Here is a 27960-nt window from a genome sequence, read left to right as displayed (position 1 = left end):
AAAGGTCATAATTAAGATCACTTTTACTGATTTTTATGTCTAAAGCTCTATAGTCCCTCGCATATGCTGTGTTAAGAATAAAAACATGGCTATGTTTGCACCTGTGTGCAGTGCCAGGGGGAAAGAGTGTGAACTTCAGCAAATCATAGTACCTCAAAGCAGTCGTGCAAGCTGGAATGCATTAGACGTTCAATAGCCCCTTGAATAGCCCCTGATGCAGAGTTTACGGGTCACTAAGTGACAGGATGAGTTTCTTCAGCTGAGATAAGACTTAGTAACTCTTGAATGGTACTTTGTTCATGGACACTGAGATGGTGTTCTTTGGCTAGACCGAAGGCTCTCTCAGCATATTCTTGTGCCTGGAATGGAATTACAGTTACAAAAGGAAGTCGTCATAGGAAAGCTTTACACTGGGAAGCCCCATCTGTGCTCAACATGGGAAAGGACCCATCAGCTTCTCACGCCAGCCACCGGTGTGAAAAGTTTCCACTTTTGGAGTTTCCACTTGTTGGAGACTTGCGAATACCCACTAGGTCCTTACAACTAGCCACACACGTGCTGAGTGGGGCATGGGGGACCAGAGAAACCCACCTGGCTTGACAAACTAAGTACAAAGTACGCCTTCTTAACAAAGTGAGATCTCCACAGGATCTGAATCAGGACTCTCTGAACTAGCACCGGGAGGCCAGGGGTGACAGGTTCCACAAGCAGCTTCCCGTCCTAAGGGGCCATGGTCTAGAGTTTTGACTTGGACAGAGGCCTCACAGGACATCCTGGGACAGACTCTGGGCTGGCTCTTCTCCCCTCCTCCCCCTTCCTCCCTTCCTCCCTCACTTCCAATAAATATTTATTGAATGGCTACTATGTTCCAGGTACTATGACCACAGGTGGAAATTCCTGCCCTCCTGGAGCTTACAGCACAGTGAGGGAGAGAGGCAATAAACAAGACGAACAAGTAAAACACCACAGTATCCTCAATAGTGATACATGTTAAGGAAAAGGATAAAGTAGGAAAGGGGGGTTGGAAGCACCAGTGGCAGTAGCAGGATTTTGCAGCTTTCAGTGGGGGGGGGGGGGGCAGAGAAAGCTTCGCTGAAGACAGTTGAGGAAAGACCTAAAGGAAGTGAGGTGGCAATCTGGAGTAGATATATGTGTCCCTATTCTCTAAGGACCTCTTATAGATCTAATACCCTTCACATGCCTTAGGGTAAGGACTTCCTTGAGTACACAGTAGAAAATTGGACCTGGGACTGTAGAAAAGAGATTTTTACAGTGTAAGCTTGGAAATGTTTCCCTGTTCCCTAAGCACTCTTACTACATCCCAGATAGGGTTGGTGTCCCTCCCTCGCATTGCCCACAGAGCCCCGGTCTTCACAATCACACTGGATTATAACCCACTGACTGCGAGCACCTCTAGGTCCTGGTATACAGAAGGCACTTAGTAAAGTTTGCTGAAGAAAGGTAGGGAGGAAGGGAGAGGGGGGAAGGGAATCCTAAATTTTCCGTGACACCCACACACAAAGGCCTCCTCCAGCCAGCCCTCCCTCTCTCCTTGCCTGCTTTCATTTGCTTTGCAGCGCTATTTGCGATCTGAAATTTTATTCCCCATTAAATGTTGCCTTGTTTATTGTGACCTCCCCTCCTCCAAAAGAAGTTGGGCAAATAATGGACCCTCTCTGCGCCTCAGTTTCCTTACCTGTAAAGTGGGACTAATAAAATACCTACTTCATAAAGTTGGCCTGACAATTAACTGCATTAGTTCGTGAGAAGTACTTAGGCTAGTAACGGGCATATCCCTCTGGAAGAAGACAATGCAGTTTCCATTATGCAGGCTGGACTCAACAAATGAGAAACATCATGAACATCTGAACTCTTCTGAAGTGCGGCCTTACTCAGAGGGCAGAAGCCAGTGCAACTGGGCAAAACACAGCTGAATTCAACTAGAGGAACTTCTACCTCCATTAGACATGGCGCTTTTCTGGGGAAACTTGCCTTTGAAGAATTCATCATCAGGTAGTAAAGCATGACCAGGGTATTCAGAACAAAGATAGTTTTTTGGGGGGCTGTGTCGGATGTCGATTCTCGAATGTTCCAGACTGAAGTCAGGATCTGAATGGCTTCTGCTTCCTGGGCTTCATCTGCAAGGGGAAAGGGAGGAAGCTGGAAAGAAGAAACAGGCTGCGGGGAGCCGCTGGGTCTCCCCTCACGGGTGAGCACAGAGCTGACAGGGCGCTGGCCTTGGGCACAAGGCACAGCAGGTTCTTCACCCAGAGGACTGCGGCCACACGCGAGCAAGAAGCCGGGCAGTTTCAGGCAGCTCCGTAAAACCTGCTCACCCCAATGGGTCTCCAGGTAACTGCGATTTCTGTCTTTCAGAGTCCTAAACTATCGATTTCTTAGGCTCCAAATGCAGAGGCTGTCCCAGCGGGATTCCTTGGTCCCACTTAGCTTCCGCCTGAGAGCCAGAGAGGGAGCGGGGACTTCCAGCAGCCAGCAAGCAGCTTAATCTTCTCCCAAATCCAAGGGTGCTGGCGCCTTGGCCTTGCTGCTTCCCCATGTAAGTTTGTTTACACTTCCTTCCAGTGGTGTTAGGCCCTACTCTAGCGACTATTTATTCACTTATTATGAGTTATTTGGGGCCACATACTTCTAAACACTTTTTACATACTAAGAAGTACGTAAGAGAAGAAGACAGAAAGGGCATACACCATAACCCTGAGGTTGGCTGCCTTTGGATTTCTAAGTTTTCTGCTTTCACATAAACCACTTTTATAATGAGAGAAAACTGAATAAGTTATTAATTTAAATTGTTTTTAATGTTTATTTATTTTTGAGAAGGAGAGACAGAGAGAGCATGAGCGGGGGAAGGGCAGAGAGAGATGGAGACACAGAATCTGAAGCAGGCTCCAGGCTCTGAGCTGTCAGCACAGAGCCCAACATGAGGCTTGAAGTCACAAACCTCAAGATCATAACCTGAGCCAAAGTCGGATGTTTAACTGACTGAGCCACCCAGGCGCCCCTAATTTTTAAAATTTTTTTTAATGTTTATTTTTTCTTGAGACAGAGACAGAGCATGAATAGGGGAAGGGCAGAGAGAGAGGGAGACACAGAATCCGAAACAGGCTCCAGGCTCTGAGCTGTCAGCACAGAGCCCAACACAGGGCTCGAACCCACGAACCGTGAGATCATGACCTGTAATTTTGTTAATGTTTATTTTTGAGAGAGAGAGAGACAGAGTGCAAGTGGAGGAGGGGCAGAGAGAGAGAGGGAGACACAGGATCCAAAGCAGGCTCCAGGCTTCAAGCTGTCAGCACAGAGCCCGACACGGGGCTTGAAGTCAAGAGCCATGAGATCATGACCCAAGCCGGAGTCACTTAACCAACTGAGCCCCCCAGAGGCCCCTGTCCTAATTTTTTAAATCTTAGTTCAAAACCTCTCCTCCAAGAAGTCTTCCCTATTTAACACCATCCAACTATCCTCACCTCTTCATTCTAGGACTCATCTTGTAATATAATTTGTACTTGTAGGCGTTTCCTTTTATTTCATATAGGTCCTGTGTCATCAACTACACCGCATGTCTCTTTTGAGCAGAAACTGGATCCTCTGTCCCTTTTTATTACCTCAGAGGGAACGATGCTGTACAGTGCCATTCAGTACTCACCCTCTGTTGAGCCTGGGGACAGAGAAATAATGAGACCCGGCCCTGCCGCTGAGACGCTCACTGCCCAGTAAAGGAAGAGGTGAAGGCCCCAGAACAAATGCGCAGTATGAGAGAGTTTACCTTGCCTTATGTGCCCTGGAGAAATGGAGGCTCTGCAGAAATCACAGGGGGCTCTTGTAAGTCTTTTTCTCTTCACATCCGTACCTTATGAGCCCCCGGAAAGGCTGTGTATAGTACCAGGGCTCTGAATTCTTCCCAACACTGGTGAAATCCCTTTGGTTTTCCTATCTCAGTGTCCGCTTCAGCAAACAACAGGAGATGGCACTGGTGTGCCCGTGACAGGGACAGTGGCTCTCCCTCTTGGGGAGAAGGCCTGTGGATTAGGTGGGGTGAAGCCACTGCTCTGTTCCCCAGGGAGAGCTGCCACTTACCCAAGCCAGTGTCAGTCTCAAATCGTTTGCCCAGCAAGTCTATCTGTTGGATGCGAGCCTCTGAGAGCACTTGGTAGCGATTGTTCAAGTATTTACTCCAGATCTCAGAGACCTGTTGGGAAAGCAGACACAATCAGAGAAGCAGGCCAGACCTGAGCCTAGTGTATTTTGCCGGTGGAGAAACAGGAAGAAAGAAAAGTGGGATATATCGTGTATCAGGCCATGTGATCTTGGGCCAATCATCTCATCTTTCTGTGCCTCAAATTTCTCATGAATGGTCTGACACCGGTTGTAACTTAGAAGGCCAAAGCATCAAGGCTCAACCCCCATATTCCCCAGCTCACCTTCGTGTACAATGTGTCTGCCACGTCCAACTTTTTAAGGCCGTAGAAGATATTAGCCAGGTGGAAGTAGCCGCCTGACGTCCTGATATCCTCTGTTCCAAATGCACAACTGGCAAAATAAATCTACAGCAGGAGGAAGAAGGGGTGCTTCAGTTCCCTTTGTAAATCATGTATCTGATTTTAAAAACTTGTACACCTAGAATTTGTAACGATACAAATAAAATTAAAAAGCGGGCAAAGGATCTGCATAGACACGTCTCCAAAAAGATATGCCAGAGGCTAATAACACATGAAGTGATGCTCAACATTATTAGTCATTACAGAAATGCAAAATAAAATTGCCGTGAGATACCACTTCACACGTGCCGTGAGATAGCCACATTGGAATGGCTCTCATCAAAAAGGCGGAAAATCAGCGTTGGCAAGGACATGGAGAAAACGGAACCCTCGTCCACGGCTGGTGGGAATAGAACATGATGCAGCCTCTGTGAAAGACGGTTCGGCAGCTCTCAAAACATTCAACAGTGAGTTACTACATGACCCAGCAATTTCGTTCGTAGACGCACACCCAAGGGAAATGAAAACTTGTGTCCACACTAAGACTTGTACACAAACATTCACAGCAGCGATACTCATAACAGTGGAGACAACCCCAATGTTCATCAAGTGATAAATGGCTGGACAAAAATTGTGTATATCCAGAAGATGAACACTACTCAGCAATAAAAGGAATGAGGTATTGATACAACAACATGGATGAACCTCTAAATAATTCTGCTAAGTGACAGAAGTCAGATGAAAAGACAACATATCATTCTGCTTACAGTAAATGTCCAGAAAAGGCAAATCTAGGGAGACAGAAAGTGGTTGCCTGGGGCTGGGGGTCAGAGTGAGAAATAAACTGCAAATGGATATGAGGGATCTCTGGGGTGATGGGAATGTTCTAAGACTGGACTGGACTGATGGCTGTACAACTCTGTGAGTTTACTAAAAATCATTGAGTTGTATACTGAAAGTGGGTGAAGTCTATGATACGTTATCAATGAAGCTATGGTTGATTTTTTTCTTGAAACGTAGGCAGAAGAATCTGAGTTTGATCTGTACCTTAACTGTATGGCCCAGCTCAAGACAGAATCTGTTCCTCTGTTTAATTTGTTGTAGAGTGAGAGTATAGAGAGAAAAGGCAGAGGAAAAAGTGTCTTAGTCAGTCTCCTAGGTGGAAATAGATGGCATCCTCAAAGTATTTCCTGAAGACAGTTTAATGAAAGGATTCTTAAAGAGACATACAGAGGTCAAGAAACCAACAAGAGCTAGTAAAGCCCCAGGGACCATGAACGGCAAGAAACTATTACTGTCCAGACTCCTGAAAAAGCGAGGGAGAAAGCAGGGTCACCGGGGCCCCACAAGAGCTAGAGCAATAGGAGAAGGCCACCTGCCAGGAGCTGTGGCCATGGAGGAGCACTGCTCGTGCCAGAACTGGGGTGAAGCAGGAAGGCAGCAGAGAGAGTAGATACCCAACCTCTATCTCCTCCCAACATCCACTCCCCTGTCACGCCTCTCACTCTGCAAATCCAACAGAAGCCAGAAAGCAATAGAGTCCGGTCATGTAGTCCACAGAGGTCGGCCTCCCAGGGCACAGTAGAGCAGAGAATGGATTTGGGGTGAGGGGATATGGAGACTAGCCAGCACAAGTTTCCAGTGGATTTATCGACATTGTGCAGTGGCAGGCAATCAGAGGGAGGGCTGCCCGGTGGAGAGGCTGAAGAGACAACCAACTTGCGTGGAGATTGCATCCTGACCCTAACCTCATCCAGATTCAGGCTCAGGAACTTTTCTGTCTGGTAATATTGTCCACTGCTGAAATCCTAACAGAAACAGCATAAATTCTGAAAGAATAGCTCAGTCCTCACCCTCATCATCATCTTATCTAACATTTGTACATAGTTTCATAGTTTATATAGTTTATAAAGAACTTTCATATGCCAACAGCTCTGAAGTAGAAACATTGATGTCATATGTAAAAATAACAGCCAAAATGCTGCATAGATATTGTCCTATTATTAATCTCTTCAATGACCCAATGAGGCACAGGCTATTTGATGATTTCTGTCTTATACTTGATGAAAGAGTTGAAATAATTGGTCCAAGATTATGGCCAAGAGTAAAAGTAAAGCCCTTCTCTTAACCAGTGTGCTGTTCTGCCTCCCTTTATTATCCTCAGAGCAGTTGGGCTTGCAGAAGTGGCGTGACCTGGCCTAAGGATGCACAGTCAGGAGGTGGAGAGGCTTGAACTCAGGTTGTTAGAACCACATTCTCGCTGATACCTGACCGGTCAGTTGTAAACGGAAAGTTTTAGAGAAGGGCTCAGTTAAAAAAGAACAAACAGGGGCGCCTGGGTGGCGCAGTCGGTTGAGCGTCCGACTTCAGCCGGGTCACGATCTCCCGGTCTGTGAGTTCGAGCCCCGCGTCGGGCTCTGGGCTGATGGCTCGGAGCCTGGAGCCTGTTTCCGATTCTGTGTCTCCCTCTCTCTCTGCCCCTCCCCCGTTCATGCTCTGTCTCTCTCTGTCCCAAAAATAAATAAAAAACGTTGAAAAAAAAAAAAAAGAACAAACAAAGCTCAGCATAGCTGCTCTCAGAAACATTCAGGTGTCATAATTTAGCTTGTTTACATCATTGGCCAGATGATAACGGGCTTCCTCGTAGTTTTCCTTAGCTATGTGGAGAAGTCCCAGGTTCCGATGCAGTAAAGACTGGATGGCATAAGAGCATTCCGTTGATTTGAGGACTGTCCACTGGGCTTGGGATAGGTATTCCTCAGCTTGGACAGTCTGGCCCAGACCTGCCCAAAAGAAGTAAAGAAGGTTAGAATTTATATCCTGGCCAGAGAACACATGATGAAATACGATTCAGCACCTATTCACTCATTTATTCATTGACTCAAACATTTATTGACACACAAAACTTGTACATGAACATTCATAGCAGCCTAGCCATAATAGCCAAAAAGTAGAAACAACTTAAATGCTCATCAGCTGATGAGTAGATATACAAAACGTGGTCTATCCATACCCATGGGTGGAATATTACTCAGTCACAGAAAGGAATGAAGTACTGATCCAGGCTAGAGCATGGATAAACCTTGAAAACATTGCACTAAGTCAAGGCAGACAGATATAAAAGGCCACATAATGCGGGATTCCACTGATATGAAATGTCCAGAACAGACAAATCCATAGAGACAGAAAATGGTGGCCAGGGACTGTGGGATGGAGAACGGAGGGTGACTACCAATATTCCGTATTGGTATGGGGTTCCATTTGGGGGTGACTAAAATGTTCTGTAACTAGACGTGGTGATGGTTGCACAATCTTGTGAATACACTCAAACCGCTGAATTGTACTTTAAAGGAGTGGATTTTATGCATGTGAACTGCACCTCAATTAAAAAGTTATGTCTATGTATACTTAATATCTTTTATGTACCAGGCCTTGTGTTGATTGATGAGGATTCAAAGATGAATCAAAGCCACTGCCCTTCAAAAATTTACAGCTGGGTTCAGGAAATGCATGTGTGTGTGGCATGAAAACAAATACATTTGTAAAATAGTGTAAGTGCAACAATAGTAACATCATAAGGTTTGGAAGTGGCAGAGATGAGGAGGCGTTTAATTCTATGGATGGGGTGGAGAGGGGGCATTGGAATGGGGAGAAGCATGGTCAGTGCTCTGGATTGAATGCTGTAGTACCCCAAAATCCATAGTTGAAGCCCTAATCCCCAAAGTGATGGTATTTGGAGGTGGGCCTTTGGGAGGTAATTGGGTCATGAGAGTGGAGCCCTCAAGAATGGGATCGGTGCCTGTAAAAGAAAAGGTACAAGAGAGATGATCCCTCTCTCTGCCCTGGGAGGATGCAGTGAGAAGGTGGCTGTCTACAAGTCCAAAAGTGCGCCCTCACCAGACACCATATCTGCTGACAACTTGATCTTGGACTTTCAGCCTCCAGAACGGTGAGAAATAACTGTTTAAGCCACCCAGTCTGTGGTATTTGTTACAGCAGCTGAACTAAGACAGGAAAATCTGAGCTGAGTTTGGAGGATGAAAAGAAGTTTTCCTGAGAGATAAGGGAGGGTAGGCATCCGGGGTGGACAGTAACACATGCAGAGCCATGAGATACGAAATAGTGGGCTGTGTTTGGAGAACCATATATGGGTCTGTGACGCTGGAACACAAATGTGTGAGTGATCGAGTGGCAGAAAATGAGGCTAAAGAGGCAGTCATAGGACAGGTCATAGAGGGCTTAGTAAGTTGCGCCAAGGAGCTGGAAGCACGTGGATAAAAGGTAGAGGATTTTCAGAAAGGGAGAGAGAATTGGATTTAGATACAGAAGGATACCCAGGAGCCAATATGGAGGAGGGACCAGAGGGAAGGAAGAAAACTGGAAGACTCTGGAAGACTTTGGAAATAGTTCAGGCCAGAGCCTGAACTAAGGCAGTGAGTAAACATGGAACAGATACACAAGAGGCATTTAGGAGCCAGAATGGACAACACATGGTTACTAGGTAAAAGGCACCTTTATTTCTAATGTTCAGATATTGTTGATGCTTAAAACTTTTTCTTTGGTTGTGGGGCGCCTCGGTGGCTCAGTCAGTTGAGTGTCTGACTTGAGCTCAGGTCATGATCTCATAGCTCGTGGGGCTTGGCCCCACATCTGGCTCTGTGCTGACAGCTCAGAGCCTGGATCCTGCTTCAGATTCTGTGTCTCCTTCTCTCTCTGCCCCTCCCCCGCTCATACTCTGTATCTCTCTGTCTCAAAAATAAACATTAAAAAATTTTTTTTAAATAAAAAAACCTTTTCGTTTGGTTGTAAAGATACATAACAGTTTCCTGCCTACCTGCTTGCCTTCTAGGGAAGCTGTCAGAAAACTAAACAGAAAACTACTGTGACAGCCTGCAGAGCAGGAAGCATGCTCTGGGTGCAAAGTATTTCATGTAATGGGTGCTGCAGCAGAAATGGTCAGGAGATGAGGCCACACACCCCTCACAAGACAGTCTTCAGTTCTGCTTGTGCTTTCTCCCAGGCCCAGTTCATAGGGATTAAATAATAATTAGGAATTATTAAATAATAATTATTTAATAATTTAATAATAATTAGAGATTAAATAATAATTAGGAATAAATAATGTAAGCATTATTTATTCTAGTTGTAATCACAGGTCACCGAATTAAAGGAGGCGAGCTGAAGAAGCAGCAAGCTAAGGGAGGAAACAAGGAACTTATCTTGACTGAAGTTCAAACTAAAACAGGAAAATCCTCAATGAGAAGCAAGAGGCTGAGGCCATGATCCTGGCTCATGCGGACATGGCAAGTCACATCTTCCATGCGGATTTGCTCTGTAAAATAAGAGCTTGAGACTGCGGTCCTCTCAAATTTAAAGAAGCAAATGGCTCTTAGCAAAGGTTATTTAGACGGGGGAAATTGGTAGAGGGCATTGACGTATATTGGACGTTTCTCATTCTCATTGTCCAGTTTTCATTCAAGAAGGCCATGCCAAGGAAGGAAGGGCCCAAGGCTAAGCTGTACCAGCAAATAACAAGCATCCCAAAGGAAAAGGCATCCTTGGGAGAAAAATACTTGAGGCCCCAAATTCAGAGAGCAGGGATAGTGAGGCAGGAGGAGTGCACTGCTCCAAGCAGGTCAGAACTGAGACTGCGGCTGCTGGGTCGGTAAGTTCAGGCATGATCTCCTGGGCACAGTGTTCGCCTGGACAGGCGTAGGGATGGAATGGAGATACTAGATGCACAAAGTTGCCAAAGGAAGTGAGACTATCCTAAAAGGTCATGTCCTACAACGTATGGAATAGAAAAAGAAGGGATAGCCAGTTAAGGAGTAATGACACTCGTCTGCAGGGTGAGACAATAGGCTTACGCCGGGCTGGCGGCCGAACTGAGAGACATTATGGAGGAAGATTTTGTAAGGCTTGGTGACGAAAGCAAAGGAGCACAGAATAAAGCAGTCACAGATAATCATCTGGGAGGCTGGGAGGCATCCAGGGGAAGGAAAGGGAATTTGTATTTAGTGAGGGCCTGCTATCTGCTGTGTGTACACCACACAAGGCCATTTGCATCTGTGATCTAAGTCTGCCAACAACCCTGTGAAATACGTATCAGAGGAGGAAACTTCATCCATTCATTCAACCGTACGTTCACCTAATTTAGACTCTGCACCGCTCTGCTAGCTGCTCAGCTCATGCTAGTGAGTGAATAAAACACACATGATCTCTGACCTCAAGGAGCTTATAACCAAGGGAAGTAGACACACAGTAAAGAAACAAAAATGAAGTGCTGTGGGGGAAATGAACAGAACACGGTGATCCAAAAAAAAAGAGGGAAGAAACCTACCTTGATTGGATGTTTAGGGAACACCTCTCTGAGAAGGTGATATTTACACAGACACCTGATGATTGAAGAGAAGCCAGCTGTTGTATAAGGGACTAAAGCAAGAGTTGGAATTTGAACCCAGGTTCTCCTGCTTCCAATGTGCTGACAACAGTGGGGGAGGGTGAGTGAGGTGGCTCTTCGAAGTGTAACTGAAAATATCATCTCTAGCTTATTAAAACTCCAAAATTCGACGGAAAGGAAAAGAAAAGGCTAAAATACCTCTTATTTTCCCACTCCAGTCTGAAGGAACCGCTAAGATGAGAAAGAGACATGTGCTCAAGGAATGTGATTTATTTAGGGGCGACTGGGTGGCTCAGTTGGTTAAGCGTCCGACTTTGGCTCAGGTCATGATCTCACGGTTCATGAGTTCGTGAGTTCGAGCCCCATGTCAGGCTCTGTGCTGAAAGCTCGGAGCCTGGAGCCTGCTTTGGATTCTGTGTTTCCCTCTCTCTCTGCCCCTCCCCTGCTATTTAAAAAAAAAAAAAAAAAAAAAGAATGTGATTTGTTTAAACTGACAAAAAGGTTGAAAAAGTTTTCAGTCAATGACTGGGGGAGGTATTAATGAGAACTTCTATTTAGACAGAACCTTCCAGCTTGCAAAGCACTCTCACGTTCATTACACACAAATTCATTTAATCCTCAAAACAATCCTGTGAAGGGCACTTAGATTTGCCAAATGCTTTCTCAGGGCCCACTCGGCGCCACGTTTGTGGGGAGGCAGGTGGGGTTTGAGCACCTCCTCTGTGTTAAGTGCTGTTCTGTGCGCGAAGACACTCTGATGAGTGAGAATAGGGACAGTTCCGGTTCTCCCTCAGCTTATAGTCCAGAGAGAAAGAGAAACTGTAATTAAGTAATCTCATCAATGGATATGTACACCCAGAAGAGGAAGAGGTTTTTAAGGGGACATATAAAAAGAAACTTGGTCCAGTCTGGGGGCTTAAAGAATTAACTCTTTAAATTCTTTTTTTATATTTTTTTATTTTTATTAAAAAAATTTGTTTTTAGTGTTTATTTATTTTTGAGAGAGACAGAGACAGAATGCAAGTGGGTTAGGGGTAGAGAGAGAGGGAGACACAGAATCTGAAGCAGGCTCCAGGCTCCGAGCTGTCAGCACAGAGCCCGGCGCGGGGCTCGAACTCACGAGCTGTGAGATCATGACCTGAGCCAAAGTCGGACGCTCAACCGACTGAGCCACCCAGGCGTCCCCAAATTTTTTTATTTTGAGAGAGAAAGAGAGAGACCAAGCAGAAGAGAGGAGCAGAGCTGGACAGAGAACCCCAAGCAGTTTCCATGCTCAGTGCAGACTCCGATGCAGGATTCTATTCCACTACCCTGTGATCATGACCTGAGCTGAAATCAAGAGTTGGATAATTAACTGACTGAGCCACCCATGTGCCCCAAGGGGGTGGTGACTCTTGAGTTTAGACCTAAAGGATGAGTAGGAGTTAGTTAGGTGGAGGGGAGGGGAGAAGAGATGGGGAGAGTGGCTAAAGAGGAGCCTTCCCAAACAAGGAGGCCAGTGTAACTAAAAGGGAGAGAGAAGATGTGAGATGAGGTGACAGAATTCATAAAGGCTCAATCACGCCGCAGCTCATGGGCTGCTTGGAGAATCTGGTCTTTACCTAGTGGAATGGTCTGATCACATTTTGTGTGGAGGCCAGACTGGAGGGAGGCCAGATCCCAGCTAGTGAGCAATAGTCCAGAAGAGAGATGATGAAACTTAGGCTAGGGAGACTTTTCTCAAATCCCACAGCTAGTCAGTGTCAGAAATACACAGAGCCTGAGCTGTATCTCTTTGTCCAGTGCTCTTTCCAGTAGTTTTGGTGGAGGGACAGCTGGAATGGGGAGCCAGACCTGAGCAAGTGAGGAGGGGCATTCTCGCAGTTACATGGCCTGGTAGAGGGGAGTAAGAGTCCAAACTGGTGAGGAGGGGATCGATGCAGAAGCAGAAGCCCTGATTGAGGAGTCAGAGCCCATGGGAGGAGAGAAGGACATCTGCAAAGGGAAAGAGTAGGGATGGAGATGGGAGATTAGTTAATACAGGGGAACTGATGAAATGTATTAATGAAAAAGGAAGCCAGCATTCTCACTGTCAGAGAAGAGAACTACAGATATGGAATGGGAGGAAATTAGATTGGGCATGGGTTCATGCCAGTACCTCTAAATTCAGTCCAACAGGTGTTGGTAGAGGTACCAGGTACTGGCATGGACCCATACTCATATCTCTGTCTCTATCTATCTATCTATCTATCTATTCATCTAACTATCTTTCTAGAGAGAGAGAGAATGAATTTAGATGTAAAATGTGCATACATTATTATATTCATACATATTCCCTAACTCTGTCCATTGAGAAGGCCTGGAGTAGCCCTACCCCAACAGCAATGCATATGTCTAGTGCACAACTCTTGGCTTCTGAATCCCATTTTCCACTAAAAAAAAAAAAAAAAAAAAAAAAAAAAAAAAAAAAAAAATCAAGGCTCCTTGGAGGTATGTTGAGAAAGCAGGAAAGTGATAAAGAACATTGGGGATTGTCAAGGAGACACAGAAGCCAGTTTGAATGGGCAGCCACAAAGTATAAGAGACTCTTAAAAACTGAGAACAGGGGCGCCTGGGTGGCTCAGTCAGTTAAGCGTCCGACTTCGACTCAGGTCATGATCTCGTGGTCCGTGGGTTCAAGCCCCGCGTCGGGCTCTGTGCTGACAGCTCAGAGCCTGGAGCCTGTTTCGGATTCTGTGTCTCCCTCTTTCTCTGACCCTCCCCTGTTCATGCTCTCTCTCTCTCTCTCTCTGTCTCAAACATAAATAAATGTTAAAAAAAATTAAAAAAAAAAACTGAGAACAAACTGAGAGCTGATGGGGGGTGGGGGGGTGGGTAACGGGTATTGAAGAGGGCATCTTTTGGGATGAGCACTGGGTGTTGTATGGAAACCAATTTAACAATAAATTTCATATATTTAAAAAAAAATGAATGGCCAGCCACTTAGAATAATCTAAGCACCAAATTAATGATAGTATTAGATTATTAACCCATTGAATAGAACAGGGAACCAAGAATTCATTCTGATATAAATAAATAAATGAATATATTAAAAGTTTGATGGAATGGGATATTTCTATAGTTTCAGAATACCTCCCCATAAAATACTTACTAATTGCAAAGAGAGGGAAGAGTATACAAACAAGCTTGTCAGACGCCACCAGTAAAGTAACTTAAATGGGTATCATCAGTAATGGAACAAATTGAAAACATATGCCAACTTGCAGGATGAGGTGAGAAAGAATACAGCCCCACTTCTGTGATATTCCTGCCAAAGATACATCACCTGAGTCCAGTCGTGAAGAAACATCAGAGAGACCCAAATCAAGAGACATTTTATAGAATACTTGGCCTTTAATCTTAAAAGTGTCAGAGTCATAAAAGCCAAAGAAAGATTGAGAAACTATTCCAGAATGAAGGAGACTAAAAATACATGGCAACAAAATGAAAAGGATGATTTTGAACTGCATCCTTCTGCTATAAAGCTGTTATTGGGACAGTTGGAGAAACTTGAATGGGATCTGCTTAGTAGATGATTGTAGATGGTGGTGGTACTGTGTTATGAAGGAGAACGTCTTTGCAGGAAATGCATCAGGCAAGCAACTTACTCTCAACGTAGCTCAGGGGGAAAAAGTTCAAGGTACTGTATTTCCAATAGCCTTTCTTTTTTAAAGTTTGTTTTTAAAATTTTTTTTAATGTTTATTAATTTTTGAGAAAGAGAGAAAGAGGGAGGCAGGGTGGGAGGGGCAGAGAGAGAAGAAGACACAGAATCTGAAACAGGCTCCAGGCTCTGAACTGTCAGCACAGAGCCCAAGGTGGGGCTCAAACTCACCAGCTGTGAGATCATGATCAGAGCCGAAGTTGGACACTTAACCAACTGAGCCACCCAGTGCCTCTAAAAGTTTGTTTAAAAAAAAAAAAATAGTGGCTATTAAGATGTATAAAATGGTGGGACAGTAATTAAAACATTGCAGATGCTCAAAAAGGTTAATTCCCCTCCAAAATGCTAATTGTCTTCTTGTAGCAAGCACTGTGTGGGATGGAGCTCCGCCAAAGCTGTGCTTCCCACTCTCAGAACCCCCTCTCCCATCCACGGGAGCAGGTTCCTATACTCCTATTACCATGTTACCCTGACACAAAGGTAGGTAAAGGTAAACACCACACTCAAGCTGAGTCAACACAACCGTCTCTTCTAGGAATTGAACACTGGAAATCAGATGCTAATTAGTTTCTGTTAACCTCCTTGAACCTGGAGGACATGTAGATTCCCTGTAAATTCAGCTACATCTGATATTTTGGAGTAGTGTCTTCTGTGGTAGGCATCGGGCAGAAAAATCTGCAGAGATGGAAAATAAAGCGGATGCGAAGACAGAAGCAGAGACAAGAGACAAGGCCCAAGAGAGAAGCAGAGCACCAGCCTCAGTTGGTTACAACACTCTGATTCTAGTGCCTCGTGAAGACTCAATTCCCCTGGGACACCCCAGGGTCCTCGTAAATGTCCTCTTTCTGCTTAGACCAGCTATTTAGTGGATTTCCATCAGTAGTAGCCCAAAGTTGATGACATCTGCTTCCCCACCTTATGCCAAACTTTACAGCAACACTGCTCTTTTACGAAAAGTGTCTTGGTGCCACTTCCAAGGTTGCACTCTTTGGCCACTGAAACGACCCAGTATAGTGCTCTTTAAGGGGCCCCCGGGGATCTCAAGTCATTTCCCTTACCCAGGCTCGCCTCGGCCAGCAGCAGGTAAGCAGGCACAAGCTCTACGGAACTCAGGCCGTGTAGGTTCATGCGGAAGCGAAGCGAATGCAAAGCTGCCGGGACAGCGGCTTCGTGTTTTCCTTCAAAGAGGTATTTCTGGGCTACAGTGTAGCAGAATTCAATCAAGTGCTTCTGCGGAAGAAAAAACTAGACCATCAATGGCGGGCATAGGTACACCTGGAGCAAGGCCAATACCTAATGAACTGGTCGAGGGCACCTAGCTAACCTGCTTGTATTAGGGTGGCCATGAAATCCAAAATAGGTGATAGAAAAAACCCGGATTGTGAGTTCCTCAAGGGCCAGGAACAAGTGTCCTTTCACCGTAGTTCATTGATCAGCATAAATGAGTGCTTAATAGAAAACTATGCAATAAATATTATTCTTATATTTGTAATAAAATTGTGGTTTAGCAGAACTGTCATGTCTTAGGACATTCTAAAAAAAATCTGGCTTTCTGCTTGAGTTAATTTTGAGAGAAATATCTTCTCTTTCGTTCTGGAGTTAGGATAACAGATATAGCGAATATCAGAAATAACTTAAACTCTGCATTGTCCCAAGGCCATTCTCAAAGTGCCACAATACTAAAATGGATGAATCTGGTGTTTTGAGATTTATGGCTTATAAAGCCCTAATTTTTTTTAGAATAATTGAGATGCTTATCAGCCATAAAATCTCCTTTATGTATTCCCTAGTGTATTCATACATCATTTTTTTTACCTCCTCCTATGCACCTATGCTGTTATCAACATACTTGGCATATATGGGTGTTAAGGCTGAATTCTGTTCTCCCCTCCCCCAAACTCAAGCTCTAACCCCTAGTACCCAAGAATGTCACTGTGTTTAAAGACGGGGCCTTACAGGGGCGCCTGGGTGGCGCAGTCGGTTAAGCGTCCGACTTCAGCCAGGTCACGATCTCGCGGTCCGTGAGTTCGAGCCCCGCGTCAGGCTCTGGGCTGATGGCTCGGAGCCTGGAGCCTGTTTCCGATTCTGTGTCTCCCTCTCTCTCTGCCCCTCCCCCGTTCATGCTCTGTCTCTCTCTGTCCCAAAAATTAAAAAAATTTCTCAAAAATAAATAAGTATAAAAAAGAAAAAAAAAAAAAAAAAAAAAAGACGGGGCCTTACAGAGGTGATGGTTAAAATGAGGCCATTAGGGTGGCCCCTAATCCAATTTGACTGGTGTCCTTTTAAGAAGACATTTGGAAACACCAGGGATGCCTGTGAACAGAGAAAACCAAGCCTGTTGATACCCATCCTTGATCTTGGGACTTCTAGGCTCCAGAATTTCTGTTGTTTAAGCCACCCAGTCTACGGCATTTTGCTATGGCAGCCTTTGGCACCTAATACAGTAGGTATTCAGTAAATATGTGGGGAACAACTGACTGAATGGTACTGAGGGCATAGAGCCACAAAACAAAGTCTCTGTCCTCAAGGAGGTTCGCCCTTTCTCCTGGGAAGTTTCGCGGCACCCGTGAGCCACCCCTGTCACAGTCCCGCAAGACCCACCTGCCGCTGCCGAAGCTGCTGCTGGCCATGCTGCCGCTCTTCCTCTGAATTGTAGAAGGGCATGGTGGTGCGCAGTGGGATCAGAAGCTGACAGATCTTCTCATGGATGCTGTCCCAGTCAGCTCTTTGATGAACCACACCACTGACAATAAAAGCACGGATTTCATGATCTTTACCTTGGGCCTGACCCACGATTCTCTTGGCCCTACTACTGGCCCAGCCCTAAAAACTAGAGAAGCCAGCCCAACACATACCGTCAGGCAGGGAACCCGATGCCATTTCTGACACAAATCCCTTTTTTGTCATGAGGCTATTTGATGGTGTAAGAACTAGTTGGGGAGGGAGGCTGCTGTTTCTTTGGGCACAGGGTCACGTTCCGAAGTCACGTGGTGACGCCGTGGCTGTTCCGCTTTTCTGCTTGGTTAGGAACAACAAAGACGACTTTATCTCTCCATTGTGCTAAGACCATTTTCAGAATATCTGAACACCAAAGTTGATGGGTGAGAGGGTCTTTTCCTCGGGGAAGGGAGAGGAATTTACACTGGTTGAGGCTCTAGGAGACACTTTCCTACCATGAGTGCCACTGTGTCACTTAGCTCTGGAGAGCTCCGCTTGCAGTGTCTGTTGTTCCAGGGGGCACACTGACACGAACACCCTGGGAACGGCCCCAAATCCCAGTGGCGCAGCAGGTTGTTTTTGCTAGTAACTATTTCATTTTTTGAGAGCAAAACCAAAGCTATTATTTCAAAGATAAGGAAGCATAGGTGTGGAAAGCTTAAGTAGTTACTCCGAGCCTATACTCCAGAGTCAGGTGTTTTCTTAGTTCTCCAGAGGGAAGCGCTGTGACAGTTGGTATAAAGCTTTTCTGAAATTTACATACAGATTTAGTATTTTTAAACACTTAATTGGACAGGACAGCAGCCCTACAGAGAATCCATTCCCATTCCTTAAGTAATTACCTCTGTGAATGATTCCCAAACCTATTACCTGATTCTGACCCTTTCTCCAATTATTTTTGTTTTACATTTCTTTCACATTTTTTTAAATGTTTACTTATTTTTTGAGGGAGATGGCGACAGAGACAAGAGTGTGAGTGTGAGCAGGGGTGGGACAGAGAGAGAGGGAGACACAGAATCCGAGGCAGACTCCAGGATCTGAGCTGTCAGCACAGAGCCCGATGTGGGGCTTGAACTCACGAACCGAACTGTGAGACCATGACCTGAGCCGAAGCTTAACCGACTGAGCCAACTAGGAGCCCCCTTTTTCACATTTTTAAGTATACTTTAAATTCAGTGGTTTTTAGTATAATCACAAGATTGTAAAACCACCACCCTATCTAATGCCAGGACAATTTCATCAATAAAAAAAAAAAAAAATCCATTTGCTCTAGCCGGTCCCCTCATTTTTCTCTCCACCCACTGATGCCCAGAAACCACTAATCTACTTTCTCTCTGTGTTTGCCTCTTTGGGACATTACATATAAATGTTAACAGATAACATGGGACCTTTTGGGTCTGGTTTCTTACACTTAGCATGATGTTTGCAAAGTTCATCCATTTCATAGCATTTATCAATATTTTATTCCTTTGTACGACTGAATGATATTCCACTGCGTGGCTGTATCACTTTTAATGTTTATCCACTCATCAGTTGGTGGACATTTGAGTTACTTCTACTTTTTGGCTATGATGAATAATGCTGCTATGAATACTTGTATCCAATTTTTTTGTGAACATATGTTTTCTTTTATTTTAAAGTTTGAAATTTTAATATTTTAATAGTGTGGGAAGAGGAGAACTTTCATGCAAAAATTTGGATGGTTTTATAGTTATGTCTAGCAAATTTATGCATATGCATGACCCTTGTCCAAGCAATTCTCATGTAAGAATTTGCACAACATATGCACAAAACTGCAGCAGACTACATGTGAACATATTATTACTTGCAGAGAAAAATGGACACAACTCACATCTCCATCATTCTAGACTGAATGTATATTTTCAATTCCCTGAGCACATACCTAAGAATGGAATTGCTGGGTCATATAGTAACTCTATGTTTAACTTTTTGAGGACTGCCAAAACGTTTTCCACAGAGGCTGAACACTTTTATAGCCCACCAGCAATATATGAAGGGTTCGGTTTTCTGTATCTTTGCCAACACTTGCTATTCTCTTTTTTTAAATTAAAGCTATTTTAGTGTGTGTGAAGTAGTATCTCATTGTGATTTTATTTTGCATTTCCTTAACAAAAATGTTCAGCATCATTTCATGTGCTTGTTGGCCATTTGTAGATCTTCTTTGGAGAATTGTGTATTCAAATCTTCTGACCATTTTTTAACTGAGTCTTTTAGCTTTTTGCTGTTGAGTTTTAAGAGTCCTTTACATATTTCAGACAGAAGATCCTTATCAGATGTCGGATTTGTAAATATTTTCTCCCATTCTGTGGGTTGTCTTTTCACCTTCTTGATGATGTTCTCTGATGCACAGTTTATTGGGTTGTTGTTGTTTTGTTTTGTTTTGTTTTTTGGTACTTACTTTATTTGTAAAAAAAAAAAATCTGCCTTTTATTTAAATTCAAGTTAGTTAATATATAGGGTAAAATTGGTTTCAGAAGTAGAATTCAGTGATTCATTACTTACATACAACATCCAGTGCTGATCACAAGTACCCTCTTTAATACCCATCACCCATTTAACCCATCCCTCTATCCACCTCCCCTCCAGCAACCCTCCATTTGTTCTCTATCATTAAAAGTCTCTTGTGGTTTGCCTCCTTCTCTGCTTTTTTTCTTATTTTGTCCTTCCCTTCCTCTACGCTCATTTGTTTTGTTTGTTGAATTCCACATATGAGTGAAATCATATGGTATTATCTTTCTCTGAATGACTTGTTTTGCTTATCTGATGCACAGAAGTTTTAAATTTTTATTTTTTAATTTATTTTGAGAAAGAGAGAGAGCAGGGGAGGGACAGAGAGGGACAGAGAGGCTCCCAAGCAGGCTCCACACTGCCAGTGCAGAGCTCCACAAGGGGCTTGAACTAATGAACCGTGAGATCATGACCTAACCAGAAATTAAGAGTCAGGCACTTAACTGATTGAGCCACCCAGGTGCCCCTGATGCACAGAAGTTTTAAGTTTTGATGAAGTCCAGCTAATCCATTTTTTCTTTGGATCTTTGTGTTTTTGGTGTCCTATCTAAATGGTTGCCTAATCCTAAATTACACAGATTTACAACTAAGTTTCCCTCTGAAAATTTTGGTTTTAGCTCTTACATTTAGCTCTTTTCGTATATGGTATAAGGTAGGAGTCCAAATTCATTCTTTTGCATGTGGCTATGCACCATCTGGAAGGAACCATTCTTTCCCCAGTTGAATGGTCTTGGCACCCGTGTTGAAAATTAATGGGCCATAAATGTATGTGCTTATTTCAGGACTCTCAATTCTAGTCCATTGATCTATATGTCTATCCTTACATCAGTACCACACAGTCTTCACTACTGTAGCTTCATAGTAAAATATGAAACTGAAAAGTATGAGTCCTCTAACTTTGTTCTTTTTAAAAGACTTTTTGGCTATTCTGGGTACTTTGCATTTTCATATAAATTTTAGGATCAGTGTGGCCATTTATGCAAAAGTGACAGTTGGAATTTTGACACGGATTGCACTAAATCTGTAGATCATTTTTAAGTGTCACTATCTTAATAATAAGTCTTCTTAATACTTCATAAACATATTCATAAACTATGAATATGGAATGTCTCTCCATTTATGTAGGTCTTTCATTTCTTTCAGAAATGTTTGTGTATATACAGTCTTGCCATTCTTGGATTAAAAAAATTTTTTTGACGCTATTGTGAATGGAATGGCTTTCTTGATTTTCAGATTGTTCATTGCTAGCATACAGAAATACAACTGATTTTTGCACATTGATCTTGTATCCTGTAACCTTGCTGAATTCATGTATTAGTCCTAATAGGGTTTTTTTTGTAGGTTCTTTAGGGATTTCTCTATATAAAATCATGTCATCACCAAAAAGAAGGTCTTTTTACTCCTTCTTTTCCAAGTTGGATCCCTCTTATTTCATCGTCTTGCCTAGCTGCCCCAACTAGTTCTAGAACAATGTTGCATAGAAGTAATAAAGGTAACATTCTTGTCTCATTCCTGATTTTTGGGGGGAGGGGGAGAAGCTTTCAGTCTTTGATCACTCAATATGATGTTAGCTCTGTTTCTCTATAAGTTTATTCACAGATACCCTTTACCAAGTTATGAAAGTTTCTTTCTATTCCTAATTTGTTGTGTCTTTATTATAATGGGTGTTGGATTTTATCAAATGCTTTTTCTGTATCTGTTCAGATTGTGTGGTTTTTGTCTTCTAATCTGTTAAAATGATGTCTTAAGCTGATTGATATTAGCATGTTGAGCCAACCTTGAATTCTTGGAAGAAATGCCACTTGGTCATGATGTATAATCCTTTTTTATATCCTGCTGGATTTGGTTTGCTAGTATTCTGTTGAGGATTTTTTGCACCCATATTCATGAGGGATGTTGATCTGTAGTTTTTTCTTGTGATATTTTTGTCTGGTTTTGATATTAGGGTAACGTGGGCCTCATAAAATGAGTTGGGGACTTTTTCTTCCTCTTTTACTTTTTGGAAGAGTTTTTGAAGAATTCGAAGTTTTTGAAGAATCTTGAAGAACTAACTAGCATTAATTTTTCTTTTAAGTATTTGATAGAATTCACTAGTGAAGTCATCTGGTCCTGGGCTTTTCTTTGTGGGAAGTTTTTGGGTTGCTAGCTAAATCTTTTTAGTTAATAGATCAACCCAGATATTCTTTTTCTCGAGTCAGTTTGCCAGTTTGTGTCTTATTAGGAATATATTTCATCTAGGTTTTCTAATTTGTTGGCATACATTTCTACATTGTATTCTCTTATAACCTCCTTGATTTCTGCAAAGTTGCTAGCAATGTCCCCACTTTGATTTCTGACTTTAGTAATTTGGGTGTTCTCTTCTTGGTCAATCTAAATAAAGGTTTGTCAATTTTGTTAATCTCTTTAAAATATCAATTTTTAGTTTTGTTGATTCTTTCTTTTGCTTCTCTATTCTCTATTTCACTTCTCTCTACTCTAATCTTTAATATTTTCCTCCTTCCATTAGTTTTGGGTTGAGTTTGCTTTTTCTTTCTCTAGTTTCTTAAAGTGGAAGGGCAGGTCACTGACTTGAGATCTTACTTCTTTTATAATGTATGTGTTTATAGCTAGAAATTTCCCTCTGAGTACTGCTTTTACTGCATCCCGTAAGTTTTAGTATTGGTATTTTTGTTCTCATTTCATCTCAAAGAATTTTCTAATTTCCCTTGTGATTTCTTCTTTGACTCACAGGTTAAGACTGTGTTATTTCCATACATTCATAAATTCTCCAAATTTCCTTCTGTTATTACTAATATCATTCCGCTGTGGTTACAGAACATACTTTGTATAATTTCAACCCTTATAAATTTATTGAGACTTGCTTTATGATCTAATACATGGTCTATCCTGGAGAATATTCCATATGCACTTGAGAAGAATGTATATAGATGTCTGTTAGGTCTAGTTGGCTTATAGTGTTGTTCAAGCCTTGTATCTCCTTGCTTATCTCCTGTTCAGTATTCACGGTGGAATACTGAAGTGTCCAACTATTAATTATTTCTCCCTTCTCTACTTCATGCATTTTGAGACTCTGTTGTTGGATACATAAATCATGAATTTTTGCATTTCTACTGCCGATTATATATTTTTACTCAAATGTCTAAGTTAACTGATTCCATTTATACATATTCCAAAACTGGTAACAATAATCTAGCACAGGGTCAGCAAAGTTTGTCTGTAAAGGGCCAAATATTTTAGGCTTTGAGAGCTACATGGTCTCTGTTGTAAAAATTCAACTCTTGTGGTAGCACAAAAACAGTCATAGACAACATATAGCTTTGTTCAACCTCTCTCTCCTTCTTTCCTTCTGGGACAACAGAAATGCAATAAAGTATTTTCTCTTTAAACTGTAACTGCTATCATAGAAATGACATAGAGCACTTAAAAATTTTTATAGAGAATTACTGTAAACAAATCAATTAAAGCACTTAATAGCCAGGATATAGAAACAGTTGAGTTCCATAGGATATTTATTAAATAGGGACTTTTTGAATAATCGTGTGAGCAATGGAAATATTAACTTACTTAACTGCCTGAATTTTTGTTCCACTGAGAGCATTTGACATATCTAGCCTTTCCAAATAAAATGAGCATTATTTATATATTCATGAGTTCTTTTTCTTATTCATCTGTCTAATCCCTAATACCCAGCACAGAGTCATGCATAAAGGAGTTGAAAATATGTTTTCAATCAGGGCTCACAATCAAGTAGCCTGTGAGCTAGACATTTTTTGGCCAATATCATGTTTTGTTTTGGGTTTTAATAAGTTTAATTTTTTTTAAGTTTATTTATTTAAGAGAAACAGAGACAGCATGAGTAGGGGAGGGGCAGAGAGAGAGAGGGAGAGAGAGAATCCCAAGCAGGCTCCACGCTGTCAGCACAGAGCCCAATGTGGGGCTTGAATTCACCAAACCATGAGATCATGACCTGAACTGAATCTAAGAGTTGAACACTTAACCAATGAAGCCATCCCAGCCCCCCAACCATTACCATGTTTTTTAGACTAAATTTGGAAGACATTAGGCAGGACACTCATTCTGCAGTTTACCACAGATCATACTGTCTCCTACTATTGAATACCACTTCACTATTCGTTTTCTTTTCCTGATCAGTGAAAACATTTTAATTTGTGCCCCACATGTTAAATAAAACTTACTGCAAATCACTCTTATCTATATGCAATGATTTGTTAACTTACAGTACTAAAGCCTCTTGTAACTTTCTGTAATGTTTCAATGTGTACTTTAATAAAATTGCCTTTTCTTACAAATGTTCTGTTCCCTGGCTATATTCTCATAATCCAATATAGAACAATATGTGCAAGATTAACAGAGTGTATAAAACAGATGTATTTATAGGAAAGGAGTATAAAGAAATTGACCAAAATATCAGACTAGTAATCTCTAAATTGTGAGATTATAGATTATTTTTCTTCTTTATTTTTTATATTTTCAAATTCTCTATAGTAAGCATGAGTTACATTAATAATTAGGGAAAAAAATCTTCTGGGGTGCCTGGGTGGCTCAGTCAGTTGAGCATCCAACTTCGGCTCAGGTCATGATCTCACAGTTCATGAGTTCAAGCCCTGCATCGGGCTTTGCGCTGACAGCTCAGAGCCTGGAGCCTGCTTCCAGTTCTTTGTCTCCGGCTGTCTCTGCCCCTCCCCTGCTCACCCTCTGTCTCTCACTCTCTCAAAAATAAATAAACATTTGAAAACATCTTAAAAGAAAAAAACTCTTTTGCAAAAAAAGAGAAAAAAAAGCTTTCACAAATTCAAGTTTACTGTCCTTCTGCCTCCTTAAATTTGGAATGAAAGAAAAGAATATTTACTGAGTGTCAGTTTGGTTTCAGGCATGACGCTACATGCTTTGCACTCGACCACAAAACCTGGTGAGGGAGGAGTATTAAAGCCCCCATTTCTGAGATGCAGAACAATTAACTCAGCTTTATTTTATGGAAAAATCTTAAAATCCCCAGGACACAAGCATAGAGAAATCTGAAGAAAAGAAGGTGGAGGGGAGAGGAGAACACCTTAAAGAGAATTAAAGGCAGTGAAAGAGGAGAAAGGAACTAATGGTGGATAAGGGCATAGGAAATAATAACTTATTCATGCATTCATCACATATTTAGTTCCTACTGTTTCACGACACTCTGCAAGAGACTGTAAGGTATATACAGATGGATTTGACACAGATCAAAAGACAGCATTTGCAGGATAGTCCTTCTACACATATTCAACATAATATCCTGCATTAATGGAACATAATAAAATTGAGATAGCACACGTGTCAACAACTAAAATGAAGAAGGGAAGTAAGAGTCATCTGAGAGTAGAGAGTGACAACAAAGTGAGTTGAGAGGAAGAAGGAATTACTTCTGGCTGCAGGGATGAAGGCAAGAGGGAAAGAGGTAGATGCTCATATCAGGTAGAGGCTCTCCTCTCTCCCCTGAGTGCCAGGCCTGTACTTGAAGTGGTTTACTAGCCATCTCTCCCAAGGGACCTGAAGGCCCTCAAACTGCGTATCCCCTACCCAATCTGTCACCCCCCACCACCTCCTTCTGTGTTAATAGGTTTACTATCCACTCAGAAGCTCGCTTATTCAACAAATGATCACTGAGTGTGCGGTATGTGCAGCCAGTAGGTTTAGGAAGAGACACAGATACTAAACAAGTAAACACGAAAGACAAAAGTACAGGAAAAACAAAGAAAAAGGTGAGCGAGAAAACTCAGAGAGGAGTACTTCCAGAAAGACCTCTTTGAAGAAATAACATTCCTGAGAACTGAAGGATGAGAGGGAGCTTGTGGCTGAAGAGGACGTTCCTAGTAGAGAAAACAGTCCAGGCAAAGAAACTGAGGGAGGAAAGGACTTGGCAAACTAGACCTGAAGAAAACCTCGGTAACTACATCAAGGAGAAGAGAGGGTAAGTGTAGTGGGAAATGAAGGTAGAGAAATGACCAGGGCTTTGTAGTTTTTGCTACAAATCCTGAATTGTATTCTAAAGGCAGTGAAGACACTGCAAGAAAAACACAGATGCCGTCCCTTCCCTCATGGGATATACAGACCTAGTGAGGAATATGGACTACTAAACAACTGATGTCAATCTGTGTCCTAAATTTTAGGCTAGGGAACATATAGAGTGCTGTGAGAGCACTGAGGAGGAACACCTAATTCAGTCTGAGAGAGGTAGATTCACTTTCTGCTAGGATCACTGCAACAACTTCTTTTTTTTTTTTTTTTTAACATTTATTCATTTTTGAGAGACAGAGAGAGACAGAGTGTGAGCAGGGAAGGGGCAGAGAGAGAGAGAAACAGAATCCGAAGCAGGCTCCAGGCTCTGAGCTGTCAGCAAAGAGCCCGATGAGGGGCTCAAACTCACTGACTGCAAGATCATGACCTGAGCTGAAGTTAGATGCTTAACTGACTGAGCCACCCAGGCGCCCCAACTGCAACAACTTCTTAAATCAGTGATGCGGCCTCCAGGGTCTACCTTCCAATTTATCTTCCACACTGCTACTGTCATCCTTCCTTAACACAAGGGAGAGCCCATCAAAACGATCCAGGACATCCCAGAGGATAAATTCCAAACTTCTCGATCTCATGTCACCATCTGGCCCTAACCTGTATCTTCTTGGTTTAAACTCCTACTACTACCTACCACAATCGTTTTTAAATGTTCTTTTTAGTAAGAAATACATTTTACCATTACAAACACACATATCCACATAAAATGCTAAAAATTTTCAAGAAACAATTCAAGTAGGGTTACTCTGATACTTTCTATGTTATTCTACTTTCTTCCTTAAAAAAGTGCATTTTCCTTAAAATGCTGGTTGTGATTTATCCAACCAGCTAATCTGCTAAGGGGTCCAGTCTGCAATGTGAAAATCAGCAACTGCTTCCTCCACTATCTTCTCTACCCAGCTCTGAGTAAACTCTGTTCTTTTAGCTCTTACCCAAGTAGACCTGGATGCCAGGAGTACCCTGCCCTTCTGTCTTCATTGTTCATTCACCTGGCAATTTCCTACTGACCTTTCAAGAGTCATCGCAAACATTATTTACTCAGAGAAACCTTTCCAGATACTGCCCCCAGCCACTAGGCTTCCATCCTTAGAGGTCCCAGGAAACAGCGCACCTTGAGTGACAGTACTTGTCATGCTGAGTCTATTATAATGACTTTTTAAAACAAGTTAGTTCGCTGGACTAGGTTTCTGGCCATCTGCCACCTAGCAGTTTTATCTCAGGTCCAACATAGGTCTAACTGGAAGCAAAGATCAGGGGATGTTATGTTGAACGAATGAAATCTCATCTCATTTTCTACTACCCTCCCCACACTCTCACCGTCTTGGCTATGCACCAAACTGGCCTGGTTTCTATTCCTCTAACACACCACAGCCTTTACACCCTCAGAGCCCAGCATTTCCACGGTGGACTGCTCCTACTTTATTTTCACATCAGTATCTACCCTCCAAGAAGCTGTCTGCCCTACTTCCCATCACATTTCCTTTGTCTTTATGGCATTTATGACTCTCTGAAATTATCTGGTTTTCTTTTTGTTTATCTATCTTCCGCATTAGTATGTTAGATCTTTGAGGGACACAGTCCACCAAGTTTCCACTAGTAACTTCAGCTTCTAGAACAGTGCATTGCGCACAGTAGGCGGTCAAGAAAACATCTGGAGACGAATGAATGAGTGGGAGAAGAGGCACACACAGAAGTCTTGGGGACCTGTCTTGAAACCGCGTTGAGTGTTCCCTGGCAGAGCTGGTGCTATGGCTTACGCAGGGCACCCAGACCTGTAATGGGGAGAGAGGGAGGGAGTTGAGGGGCCCACGTGCCACATTTCAGGGCCTACCAGTAATAAGTGACCGTGCAGGCCGTGCACACGCGCTCGGCCGGGGCTTCGCACACTTCGCAGCAGAGCCGGCGCCCCTTGGGCACCGCCAGCGGGCAGATGATGTTCATGTTGCAGCCAGCGGCGTCTTCGGTCCCCAGGACGGTTGCCTGGAGAGGACACGCCGGACGCCGGCGTCACGTGACCACTACCGGGCAGCCTCGTTCCCAGGAATTCAAGCTCAGGGGGGAGAAGCGCAGTTCCACT

General features: G+C 42.9%; 1 protein-coding gene across 1 annotated transcript; it reads right to left on the bottom strand.

Annotated features, from left to right (window-relative positions):
• Nucleotides 1-27939, bottom strand: ZMYND12 (zinc finger MYND-type containing 12). The gene is made up of 8 exons (XM_049617379.1): nt 27715-27939; nt 17175-17316; nt 15632-15803; nt 7107-7276; nt 4437-4559; nt 4093-4204; nt 1993-2138; nt 1-359 (listed from the first exon to the last, which is right to left on the bottom strand). The coding sequence occupies exons 1-8, from the start codon at nt 27822-27824 to the stop codon at nt 234-236; spliced, it is 1101 nt and encodes a 366-aa protein (XP_049473336.1). The 5' UTR covers nt 27825-27939; the 3' UTR covers nt 1-233.
• Nucleotides 27940-27960: the final 21 nt, after the last annotated feature.

This window comes from Panthera uncia, assembly GCF_023721935.1.
Source record: "Panthera uncia isolate 11264 chromosome C1 unlocalized genomic scaffold, Puncia_PCG_1.0 HiC_scaffold_4, whole genome shotgun sequence".
Classification (NCBI taxonomy): domain Eukaryota; kingdom Metazoa; phylum Chordata; class Mammalia; order Carnivora; family Felidae; genus Panthera; species Panthera uncia.
Note: the sequence above shows the minus strand (reverse complement) of the source record. Positions and strands in the feature narration are given on the sequence as shown.

Bases quoted from the DNA above. Each gene is read 5' to 3' on its own strand.
- ZMYND12 (XM_049617379.1), bottom strand. From the start codon at position 27,824: ATGAACATCATCTGCCCGCTGGCGGTGCCCAAGGGGCGCCGGCTCTGC. The intron at 17,317-27,714 runs GTAGGCCCTGAA...TTTTATTGTCAG, and splicing joins TGCACGGTCACTTATTACTG to TGGTGTGGTTCATCAAAGAG. The intron at 7,277-15,631 runs GTAAGGGAAATG...TCTTTTGGGCAG, and splicing joins GCTGGCCGAGGCGAGCCTGG to GTCTGGGCCAGACTGTCCAA.